The following is a 13711-nucleotide window of genomic DNA, read 5'->3' as shown; positions in this document are numbered from 1 at the left end:
TATAAGTTGCACAAAATAAAATAAAAGTTAACTTCTGTTACCCTTAATGAAGCTGTTGTATTAACATGTACAAAGCGCACTTTAGATTCAATTGCTTTCCATACATTTGAACTATCAGCATTAATTATTTGTAAACGAAATCCTAACTGCGCATCCATAGAAACATTGTGATCAATATATCCAGAAACTTCCATAAACTGTGGGTTTAAAGGAGCAGCAACATCATGACTTAAATTAAGAATTTTGAATTTTATACCATAACAGTGATAATCTTATAATATTATAGAAATCATATAATATTATAGGAATCCTAAAGTGAATACTTCTTTTATTTTATAATATAAAAATAATAATAACTTTAAATTAATTATACTAAAATATTATAAAATTATTCTAAAAATGTCACTGAAATAGTGAAAAATCATCAATATAATGAATGGAATTTCCATGCACAAAAAAGTATACACAAAGGAAACACAAAATCAACATAATAATGGTTAACTTTTACTATTATTTTTTTTTTTTAAGGTAGATTAGAGTTATTTTCTATTAATAAAAACGAAACAATACTTATTTTAAAAAAAGGAATATGTAAATTAATTTAAATAAATTGTTACCGTTATGTACAACATAAATTATTTTTAAATCTTATAAACTGATTAAATTTAATTGATTTTCAGACCATAAAAACTTGTAAAGATAATCAGATCAAAGTAACAAGTGTTAGGTATTTTTAAGTAAACAGAAAAGAATAACAGATTTATATGCAAAGTAACAAATTAACTTTATCAATTTATGCGGCAACTTTTACTATTATCGTATTCTTGATAGATAAACTAAATATAAAAAAGTTGGATTTTATTGAAAGTTTAAATTATAAAAAAAGTTGGAGTTTATTAATGGCCTAATTAATTAGAATCAATAAGAAAATTATAATTTGCTTAAAATTTAAGATAAATAAATCTATTCTATATGTCTTCAATCACCACATAGAGAGCAAAAAGAAATTCACAATTCACATAGAAAACAGCAACAACAAGTTTTTCTTAATAGCAACTGAACTTTGTTTTATTATAGTTCTGTGTTATATTATATTACCTGTTCAACCCACGTCCTGTTGTTCCATGAACAAGATGTATAATATCACCATTTTTCACAGGACGGGGAGGAAAATCTGTCATTAAATTATCACTAAAAATAATTTAAAGTAATCATCAAAACTATAACTAAGACATTATCACAAGAAATCATTAAGAATTACAGCATTGAACTTCTCACCTGTCTGGATGCTTTACAATCCACCAATTATTAACATCTTTAAATGCATAACATGTGACTTGTTGCTGTGCACTGCTACCTCTACCATCAGGATATTTAATGGGGTACAAATCCTGGTGAGAGTGTAGCCAGCATTGCTTGCTATGAGTATTACGAAGAGTAATTTGTGATCCATATGCAACAACTAAATTCAAGTTCAACTTTAATTTAGTTTAAAAAACTTTAATTTAAAAAATCAAACTTTTAAATAGTAGAATTCATAAAACTTAATAAAAGAGTTTCAAAACTAAATAAGAGAGTTTCAAAACTGATTGAAAATTGAAAAGCTTTTTCATCATACCTTCTGCTTGATTTTGAGTTATAGTTGATAAACCCCCCTGAAAAATCAAAATTTATTTACACATTTAGTATATTAATATAAATATTTTAAAAAATGAATATTTAAAGCAGAACTTTTTGTAAGAAAAGTGTTTTACATTTAGATAGGTATTTACATAGATGACATTTGAACTTAATGAAAATTTTTGAAATTTTTGTAGTACTATTAAAACTAAAATACATTAAATTGTTAAAATTTTATTTTAAAACATTTTTTTAATTTTTCATCACAATTTTTAATGAAAAATTCTAAAAAATCAGTTTTGTCTGAATTTCCAAAATTTAAGAAAATCCTTGAAAAATGTCATCTATGCTTAAATAGAAATATTAGGTTTTATTTAATAAAATTAATGAATTAATATTATTAATTATATTATTAATGAAAATTTTTAGATTTTATTGAATAAAATTAATTAACAAAACCATTTAAAATAAAAAAATCTGTTAAATTATTACTTCTAGTGTTCTTTGAAATGCACTGGACATTAAATTGTCATGAGGGCCTGACTTGTAAAGGACATTTAACAAAATATAAAACTGTGCAATATATAGAAACACCGGCAAAACTATTAAACATCCTATGCGTGCCAACATATGATAAATGACTGATTTCTAAAAAAAAAAAAAGAAGTCAATATACATTTTTTAGAAATCGAATAATGTTCACAAAATATGAAGTTTAAGTTAATTTAAAAATCACTCTCATTAATTTTCTTTTCCTGATTGAAAAGGATAAAAATAAAGGCAGTTTTTTCCAGATAAAATCATAACAAATTTTTCTTAATTAAAAATAACACCCAACAACTTGACAAGTAAATTAATAACTAAAATCTATTATTTTATTAAAAATAAGAATGAAATAAAGATATTTTATCAAAAACTTTGTTTTTTTTTATGAAGTTATATCTTATTAAAAAATTTGTTAATAAAAGTAAATATTTAATGCCTAAAAATAAAATTATTTAAGAAAAAAGCAATCTTCCTTTCTTGTGAAATTTCTCTAACAAGCTCATACAAATATCCATCAGTTATTCGAACCAGCAGCTATTCCAAATATTGGTTATTCAAAATGGTTTTTTACTCCTCTTGACAAAATCCTCATCAGTTATTCAAAGTTATTCTTTATTAGTTATTTTTTTTTTGATTGATACCATCCAATTGCATTTCGAAACGTAACATTATGGAACGTTATCAAAACATAACATTATGGAATGTTATCAAAACGTAACATTATGGAACATTATCAAAACGTAACATTGAATGTTATCAAAATATAACAAATGAAATGTTATTAAAATATAATAAAAAAATCAAACACATTGCAACTTAGTGTGATAGAAATTTCAACATGGCATCTACACAAACGAAGACAGTTCTGATAATTAAAAAAATATCTTGCTCTTAAAAATTTAGAAAAAGTACAAACTAAAAAAAGTATTGCTGAAAAGTTTAGCGTTTCTCTTACTTACTGAATTAAGCATAAAGCAGACATAATCAGTAAGTATGAGTCTGGTGAATTTGGAGCAGAGACAAAAGTTAAGTTTCCGTTGATAAAGCTGCATATAAATGGTTTATGAATGCATGTAAACGAAATGTAACGATTGGTGGACACATAATTAGGGAGAAAGTTTTAGATTTTGCAAAAGAACTTAACATTGCAGATTTTAAGGCTTTAGAAGGGTGGCTTGATTGGTGGAAAAATCAACCTAATGTTGTTTTTCAAACTCTTTTTGGCAAGGTCATGATCAAAGGAAAAGACATTAAATTGGGAGCAAACCCATTTGCCCATGATCCTCTCAAGGTATGAAATGAGGGATATTTACAACACTTATGAATTTGGTTAATTTTATCAACAGCCTCTGACAAAAAACTTTTATCTTAAAGGTGAACAATGTACAGGAGTGAAACTGAGCAAAAACTGTCTATCAGACTTAGCAGTAGGAAATAGGGTTGATGAAAAACTGCCTATGTTTATAATTGGAAATGCAGAAAAGCCATGATGCCTCAAAGGTGTCAAAAACCTACCTTGTCAGTAAAAGTCCCAAAAAAAATCCTAGATTGACTCAAAATTTTTTACTGATTATGTAAGAAGGCTTGTCACTAAGTTTAATGCTGAGAAAAGTTGCTCTAATCATAGATAACTACCTAGCTCATGTTGACAATATCAAAGCAATTGAATTAGTATTTTTACCATCAAAAGCAACCTCCAAAACCCAACCAATAAGGGCATTGAAGGCTTTTTATATTATTATATATACCTAGCGTATCTACTCTAAAGTGGTTTTTATCTTACAGCAACTTGAATCGCTGAACTAATATCATAGCAGCGGATATTAAATCTGCACAAGTTCTACAATTATAAGAATTATAATACAATATTACTTACATAAATTAACTAAAATATATACAATATACAAACTACATAAATTAAATAGTAAACAATCAAATATTTCATGCCAATTAACAAACTCATTTTGCTAACGAAAAAATAATGGTTGATTCCTTATTCCAAATAACGTTATTTAATTGCAACGAAAGTGAAGATGAAAGTAACAATGTAAAATTTATTATTATTGCTATTGGTTATTTAGGTTCACATGTTTAATGAGACATTGTTTAGATTGGTACGAATGTAGTAAAAATGTAAAAGTTAATTATGTTAGATAAAAAAAGTTAGTTATGTTATTAAGTTGAAATATAGTTAATAGAATTATGAATTATTCTACCTTCTACAACCAATGCTAAGTACAATGCTAATGCTTTTAATTTCAGTAAAACCAATTTTAATTGTAATAACTGCAAATTTAAAAAAAAAATTAAAAAATTGGTTAAAGAAGTATTAAAAATTGCAAATTATCTGTTTTAATTGGAAAATTATAAATCAATAGCAAATTATAAAAGTACATGTTAACAAAAGAACGCATAAAGTTTGTGTGACTTATGTCATGAGGTGTTAAAAAAGTTATATTATTGCTATGGTCACATTCCAATGAGGAAAAAACTTAAATGGCCACTTTACATACATTCAAAATTGGCCATTAAAAAAGACTTTTGAAGATAGGTTTGTTTGTTTTAAAAAAAAAAAGATAAACTTTGCTAAAATAGTATTCTTCTTAACATAAACTTATGAATTATGAATCATATAAATGGAACTCAAGATCTTTTTGGTCTTAAGTCAAGCATGACCAATGGCTGCTCAATTAAAAAATTATAAAAAAGTATATACTGTAGTAGAAAACATTTTTTATTTTTGAAAAAGAACTTATGTATGTTATTGACAAAAAATTATCGAAACATTTTAATTATTTTTGCCTCAGCACTTTTTTGCCAAGGTAATTTATCAAAATACTACCCTTGGAATGTATATATGTTGAGAAAATATGAGAGAAACTTCAAGCTTAACTCTTTTGGGTATGTCTCCTTATTGTTTAAATTTGAAAATTGGTTGTGTAATGTGACTTACAAATTTAGACCTTAAAGCTGGGTTATGCAATGGCACTCAAATAAAAGTTTGTACTTTTCAAAATAATTATTTTTATGCAAAGGTTTTGGCAGGTGTTTCTAATAGTAAAGAGGTATTAGTTTTTTAAATTTAGTTGTCTCCATCAAATTTATTTTGCCATTTGTTTTGAAACAAATACTACATAAATGTGTTTTTCTGAACGTTCTTAGTTATATTTTTTCATAATTATGTTATATGATGTGTTCGTATGTGTTTATAGTTTATATATGTTTATATCATGTTGTTTTTATGTTTTATAATTGGTGTTAACTAGCAACATATAGAGCAAGATTGTTATCTATGATGTGTCAAGCTGCATGACACATTATGGATAACAATCCATGATGTGTCACACAGCTTGAAGCGATGTGAAGTTGTGGTGATACTTGGTAGCACCAGTGCGAAATGGTCCAAGTGTATTTTTTTATTTAGTCTGATTTCCAAATTGTAAACAATTTGGAACTAAGTATGAATCTTACTATAATTAGTACGTAAATGCTAATTGGTCAAACTATATATATTTTATCTCAAATTACAAATTTTAATTCCACATATATATATATATACATATATATATATATATATATATATATATATATATATATATATATATATATATATATATACATATATATATATATATATATATATATACATATATATATATATATATATATATATATATATATATATACATATACATATACATATACATATACATATATATATATATATATATATATATATATATATATATATATATATATATATATATATATATATATATATATATATATATATATATATATATATATATATATAAGAGTTAATCAAAAAAGATCATGTCAAAAATTTGAAAAGAGCCCTAGCTTATGATCTGCCCTGACCCCAAAATAGTATATAAAATTTTTTTTAACATCGGAAAGGTCCCCACAGAGGGCAAAAAGTCAATTTTCGCCCAGCTTTTACGAAAACTTTACCCCGCTTGTGGGACCCTTAAATCTCAACCAATTTAAAAAACAAACTATGCAATAACATAGTAATGAGTTCTACAACTTAAGTTTAAGGGGCTCTTTTCATAAATATATCTTTAAGTAACTTTCAGAAGAATGATAAAACATTGAAAAACATAAAAAAGTAAAATATTTGTTTAAAAACAATAAATATTTGTACAAAACAAAAACCAAAAATTTACAAGTGTTTTAGAAATAAATTGGATCAAAAAGTAGATATTAAACAATACTATTGAGTGCAGCTTTGGCAAGATTCAACTTTTTTCTACCATTTCGATTTCGCTTGTACACATAGTAAAAAGAAACACCTTGCCTTTTCTCTTCTGAAAATAATTTGTTAACAAGTTATTGAACTAATTTGACTGTTCTTTCTGAACAATTATTCACAACATCATTCATTAATGGCTCTTTCAAATTCTTGATAGAAATCATTTAAAATCCAATACTCTGGAGGAAGCTTCATCCATTGAACCTCAGCTTTTCCATGACCAAGCATGTCAAATAGAAGCCAGGACTTCTCTGTAACTAGTGAAATTAAACTGGAAGGCTCATCCTGTGAAAAGTTTAAGCTCATCAGAGTGTCTTTATCCAACACCTGTCTTTCTAAGGAATAATCCTCTATAGGGGCTTGTTTTAGACTAAACAGTCTCTTTGCCAAGTCGCCACGTTCTTTATATTTCTGATCTACAATTGCTATAGTGACTAAATATGGGTCAAGGTATGTTGCATTATGAATTTAGAAACAGCTTGAGCCCCAGCTTTATTTGATTCTTCAAACTGCTTCATCTTCCAGTATGCTTTCATTTCCTAATAGTTAAAGCTTAGATTTATCAATGTTTAATTTAAAAATAAATAGTATACCTATCTTATGTATTTATTCAAAATTATATCTTTATTTTAAAACAATTATTCAGACCGTGTACCTGCATTGGAGCAGCTGACAACAAATTTTTTTCCCAAGTTATAATAACTTAAATAACTTACTACAAAATTATAAAACTGGAAAATTATAAGTTAAGTACTGCTTTACTACTATTTCTTGGAAATAGTAAGGGATAATTAGATTTAATTGAATTAATTTAAAAAGTTTTTATTACTCACCTTCTTAAAAACTTTAGTGCTAATTATATATCTGCAAAATTGACAAGCACTCAGCCTTTGTTTATTATTCCAGGAATCAGTAGGAGTTGATAATCTTTTTAAATCTTGATTTTCAGTATCTAGATCACTCAAAAGGTTCTTAAGAACATTAATTTATTTTCTGGTCCTGAAATATGACTGCTTGGATAAAGATCCCAAATATGGGTAACATAACGCTTAAAAATATGGCATCGATATGCAGTTAATAAAAAAGTAAGTGAACAATGATAGTTAATAATATAGTAAGTACACAACGGCAGTTAATAACATAGTAAGTGCACAATGATTCTGCTACAAGCTCCTTTGCTTTACCTGTGTTAGCAGTAGTGGTATCAAAGCAAAGACACTGAATTTTATCCTCTAATCCAAAGTTAGAAATAAGTTCTTCTATAGCTTCTTTTTAGTGTTCTCCAGAACCTGAGTCAATTGCTGGAATTCCAAGTAACTCGGTTTGTCCTTTAATCCTAGCAAGAACAGCTAACCTATATTTTGAAAATGGTTTTCCCTCAGCAAGTTCTTTCACAATTTTTCCATCAAAATGAATTGTTATTAGAGAATTTGAAGGCTTAGAAATGCTTTTTATATGGTCTATGATTTCATTTGCACCCATTAACACAGCGTTCTCTGCTGCTCTGTATGATGAAGTGTTAGAGCATACAAACTCAAACAGACATCCTCCAGAATTGATAATAATACTGCTCAGAATTGCTGTTTGTTGATGTGGAGTTAAACCCTCTCCAACTGCTGTGTCAGCAGTTTGGTGCAAGATATCCTTGGGTAGGCTGACAGAATTTGTAGGATCAATATATGGCTCAATTTTAAATTCACTATCAGTTGAATTGTTTTTATTGATATTAAAAGAACTTAAAGAATTCTTAGATTCAGTATCAGATACATTTTTTAATTTATTATAATTACATTTAGATTTATACTTTCTTTTTAATAAGCACTGAAATCTCTTATCCAATCCCCCTAACCTTCCTTTCCTTTCCTCTAACTGGTCTTTAAGAAAAGCAATGTCTTCCTCTTTGTCATTTTGGTTTCTCAACCTATCTTTCCTTATTTTTTCAATCATATTTAGTGGGTTTTCTCCAATCCAAAAACCTTTTTCATATTTTCTATAAAGTTCTTTCTTTTTTTAACTTCAGCAGGTTTCTTTTACTTTAGCTTTTCAGCTTCATCCAGTTTTTCGACCTTGATCCTATAAAATGGAACTATTATTATTTAATGCTTATAACAACTTAAAAATATATTTCAGTCTTTTGATAAGGTTATACAGTTTGATCTATCATTACCTTGTAGTTACCTTAGTTGTAATTACTTGTCTATTGAACTACAAGTTTAGATATTATGCAGCAATGTAACTGATTGGTAGGACAATTTGGTGAGAATGATCCACTTTTGTTTGGACATCCGACAATAAAACTCAGTTCTAGTATTGAAAAATTTCTTGTGTAACTGCAAATTTGTTGTTGGGAATAGTACAACTAACTTTTCTCACTAGAAAAGTCATCAACTCTTTCAATTTTCTTTTTGGGTAGTATCATATAAACTATTAATATTTTATGTTAATCTAAAACTATATGTTTACATATAAGTATGTAAGTATTAATTTTAAGAATGAAAATTTTGTTTTTTATTTTATCTAAAATCTTTTTTATTCTTTAATCAAAACAAAACTTGTTTAGCAAAAAAAATTATGTTTTTAAATATAAAAATGTACACAAAAATTGAAATGTAAGATATTTTGAAAACACCCACTAAAAACCCGCTTTTTGTTAAAAAAACTAATACTTTGAATGTTTATTTATGAAAAGAGCCCCTTAAACGTAAGTTGTAGAACTCATTATCATGTTATTGGATAATTTATTTTGTAAATTGGTCGAAATTTAAAGGTCCCACAAGCGGGGTAAAGTTTTCCTAAAATTGGGGCAAAAATTGACCCTTTTGCCCACTGTTGGGACCTTTCCGATGATCAAAAAAATTTTCGTAAAAAATTTCAAAAAAAAAAATAAGTCATAACATATATATATATTATGACCTATTTTTGAATAACCCTAATATATATATATATATATATATATATATATATATATATATATATATATATATATATATATATATATATATATATATATATAATTAATTAGTAAAAAACACTTATCTAACTTTTATCTTCGACTTGGAGTTTCACCATTGCTGGATCATCAGGAAGAGTTCTTTACTCTTCCTGATGATCCAGCAATGGTGAAACTCCAAGTCGAAGATAAAAGTTAGATAAGTGTTTTTTACTAATTAATTATTGCTCTGTTCTTTAAGAACATTGAGCACTCTATTTGTAAAATACACTAACATAATTTACATATATATATATATATATATATATATATATATATATATATATATATATATATATATATATATATATATATATATATATATATATATATATATATATATATATATATATATATATATATATATATATATCATACATCAGAACGCATTTTTTTTTGCGTATTGAGTATATTACTCATATCATACTCAATACGCAACTCAACGTACGCAATTTCTTTGAGTATAATACTCAATAGGCAACTCATAGTACGCATTTTTCTTGAATAGAATACTCAATACACAACTCATAATAAGCAATTTTTTTGAGTAATTTGCATTTTTTTTTATAGTGTAAAATATAATTTTGTTCTAAAAGTAATATTGTTTTTTATATAATGAACAAACAGAAACACGAAATGAAAGAGAAAAAAAAAATTATATTTTTCTAAAATGTATTTTCAATTCATAAACAAAAACAAAAGTAATGAAGAAAATTTTCAAACAACTGAAGAATTATTTTCACTCAGCCATTTCATTAAGTAAGGTTAAGTTACTTTTTAAAAAGGCACGATTTATTAGTGTTTCATCGGTCATGTTGCCGGCTCTTTTTCGATTAACTACACCACATATGCTAAAAAAACGTTCAACATAAGCGGAGGATGTTGGTATATTAAAAAACATGAGACACAAATTATAAAGATATGGCAATTCTTTTCTTTTCTCAAACCAAAATGCATCATAATGAGTTTTGTTGGTGAAATTATGGTTTCTTAAAATGTTTACAAAGTTATTCCTTTCTTTGTCAGCTAGGTGTGCGATTCTAAGTTCTTTTTTGTTGTACTCTACCTGATCCAATTCTATGCTTTGATAAAACTGATCAAAGGCTTCATCGTTAGGAACACTTTTTTGAGAGAAACTATTATTAGAACCACTTGCTGTCAAATCGTTTTTTTCGTTTTTTTTATCTAATGAACTTAGTCCCAAATTGACTGTGGCTTTTGCAATCGGTCTTTGATACCATAGATAAAGTTTAGAAACATTTAAAACTGCAGCAACTGCATAAACAGCAGAGTTAAGCTCATGCTCAAATTGTTTTTTTACATTAGTTATTAGCAATTCGCAAAATTTTTTCTTTTTATCATCTTTTTTAGCCATTTCCTCATATTGCATGATTAATAAATGTAAACTTGGTACCAAGTCACCAATATATACGCGATTTCATTAATTCAAAAGCGTAAATCTATATGCTGGGAGCAAAATTTTTTCTTTTTATCATCTTTTTTAGCTATTTCCTCATATTGCATGATTAATAAATGTAAACTTGGTACCAAGCCACCAATATGTACGCGATTTCTTTGATTCAAAAGCGTAAATCTATATGCTGGGAGCATCAATGATAAATAGAATTCAATCTCTGCTTGAGTAACTGGACATTTAATAGTTTCAAAACAATGCTTTTTATATGCTTTATAAAAAAAAAATCAACATTAAAAAGCTTGATGACCAACAAGTTAAATTTTCCTTTCTTAATCTATTTTTTTTGTTGTTGAAAGATTCGGGCGATTTGAATTGTCTGATGAGTTTTTTAAGCAAATGAGCAAAGCAATGACAAAATAGTTTTCAATCGTTTGCATGACCTTACAGTATTACGTATAGAAATATTAAATTTGTGGTTTGTGCATGCAAAACGAGGTACTTTTCTGCTGCCGAGATTTTAAACTCTAATTGATCTACTATACTATGATCCCCAAATTCATAATTATCAGCATCATCAATTCCAGTAGCATCAATCTCAGCATCAATCTCATTAGATAGTTTGCTGAAGTTAATATCATTTTGGATTGGATTTATTTCTTCAGTAAGCAATTCGTTAATTTCAGGTTCAATTTTGTTTTCAGGTGAATCTTTCAGTTCCTGATCATTCTGATCATCACTGTCCTGATCATCACTGTCGTCACTGATCATCACTGTCACTGATCATCCTGATCATCACTGTCGTCATTCTCAAACAATTCTTCCCAAAAGTCTTCTTCAATCCAATTGCCGTTTTCCAATTCATAATTGAGCATTTGTGTAAAAGCTCTAAGAAAAGCTTTACCACCATCACTCACATAACCGTCAACTTTAGATTTATCGAAATCATGATTTAATATTTCTTCTGAAACCAATATAATATTTTAAGCATTATGTGGGCCACTCATTCGTTGAAGACCAAGAACTATTAGCTTTTTACTGAAATCAGCAAAGGTAACCTGGCAACATAAGGCAAAAAAATCAGCCAGCTGGCGGCTATCCCAGATATCACCTATTAATGTAATAGTTTTGGCTTTTCTAAGGCAGTTAGTGATTGTTTTCATTATCTTTTCAACTACCATAGAAACTATATTATAGACAAAAGACTTCTCGCATGGTAAATGAATTTTATGACGCTCTAAAAGTCTTTTTAGATGAATGTTACCTAGCTCTTGTGTTGCCGTATTGGATGACATTACATATTTAGTTAGATCCATAATATTGTCATCTAACAACGAGTCATCATCATTATCAAGACTTATATCATCATAAGCCTTTTTCCAAGCCATAAAATTGTCTTTGCCGTTACATTGTGTGGAATTAAAATGCTTAAAAAAATTACCACTTTTACCTAGTGGTTCATGTAATACCTTATAGCAATAAATGCAGGTAAAATGTAATTTTTCTTTCTTTCCGGGCTTAAAATCGATTTCGGTTCGGCAATGAAAAAAGTTTAAAACCGAACTGTAAGTTTTTTCAGTGTCATCAAATTTGAAAATTTTACGCGGAAATTTATTGTTTTCAAGTTATGTTTAATTTCATTAATCTCTTTAACATATCGTTTAATACTTATATTTGTTAATAAAGCATTGCTTATGCTTTCTCTGCACGATGGTTGACTATTTTCAATCAACAATACGGCTAAGGCACGATTACTTCTATCAGAATTTATTTGTTTATTTACAGACTGATTTTCTTTATCTTCTTTATTTATACTTTTTTTTTTTTTTTTTATTAAAATCTTTACATTAGAGTCTGAACCTAATTTTCGTTTGGCGGATCTTCCATACACGTTAAAGCAAAAAATCTAAAATAAAACTTTTGTTAAGCAAATAAGCAATATTATAAAACTAGTTTAAATTACATTACATATATAAATTACTTTAGTTTATAGATTAAAGATTAAAATGATTTATTTTATTTATCTAACTTATTTACTATAGATAAAAAGATAAATACTTGCATCTCAAATACATCTATAGCCTCATAGAAGTAACAAAAAATTATTTAAAAAGTCATTATTTCAAATACAAACGCTAGAAGTTTATCAACTTACAAAACAAAGCAACTCAAAGTTTATCAACTTGTAAAACAGCAAATTGTAAATTGTTATTTGAAGCAAGCTCATAAAGTCATTAAAAGCAATGCTACTTACTCCCTAGAGGCTTTAAGACGATTTTCGACACGCAAACCTTAATAATTTATTTTAAAAAACAAATTATAATGGTTAAATTATAATTTAGTGTTTTTGTTTGTTATTTATAAAAAAATATATACTTTAACAACTAATTTATATTTTACACTCAAAAAAATACTCAAAAAATATGCGTATTATAAGTTGTGTATTGAGTATTCTACTCAATAAAAATGCGTACTATGAGTTGCATATTGAGTATTATACTCAAAGAAATTGCGTAGGTTGAGTTGCGTATTGAGTATGATATGAGTAGCATACTCAATACGCAATACGCAAAAAAAAGTGCGTTCTGATGTATGATATATATTAAAAACATCTTTACTTCCTACAAGGCTGCAATCCACCACTATTAGAGTTGGAAGTTACTGGAAGAGAAAATATGAAGTTTATAAAGCAAGATAATGATTAACAGATGACTTAAAAAATTGCAAACTATATGATTCAGGAAAACAAGATGAAGGGAGCAAAATCCAAAGAACTGATGTGCAAGGAAAAAAACTAGACAAGAATTTTTGGAGCACTTTTATGGTCACAGTTAAAAGATGAGGTTTTATTAAATGAATAGTAACACAA

General features: G+C 26.9%; 1 protein-coding gene across 2 annotated transcripts in view; it reads right to left on the bottom strand.

Moving 5' to 3' along the window:
* The window catches only part of LOC100211440 (protein O-mannosyl-transferase 1), a 72417-nt gene that overhangs the window by 21313 nt on the left and 37393 nt on the right, over window positions 1-13711 (bottom strand). For both annotated transcript variants that reach the window (XM_065790948.1, XM_065790947.1), the window contains exons 10-14: window positions 2113-2268; window positions 1619-1655; window positions 1279-1462; window positions 1099-1191; window positions 42-228 (exon numbers count right to left, since the gene is read on the bottom strand). In XM_065790948.1, the coding sequence (XP_065647020.1) occupies window positions 42-228; window positions 1099-1191; window positions 1279-1462; window positions 1619-1655; window positions 2113-2268 (657 nt within the window). The remainder of the gene's footprint in view (window positions 1-41; window positions 229-1098; window positions 1192-1278; window positions 1463-1618; window positions 1656-2112; window positions 2269-13711) is intronic.

The sequence above is a fragment of the Hydra vulgaris genome, chromosome 02, assembly GCF_038396675.1.
Source record: "Hydra vulgaris chromosome 02, alternate assembly HydraT2T_AEP".
Taxonomy (NCBI): Eukaryota; Metazoa; Cnidaria; class Hydrozoa; order Anthoathecata; family Hydridae; genus Hydra; species Hydra vulgaris.
Note: the sequence above shows the minus strand (reverse complement) of the source record. Positions and strands in the feature narration are given on the sequence as shown.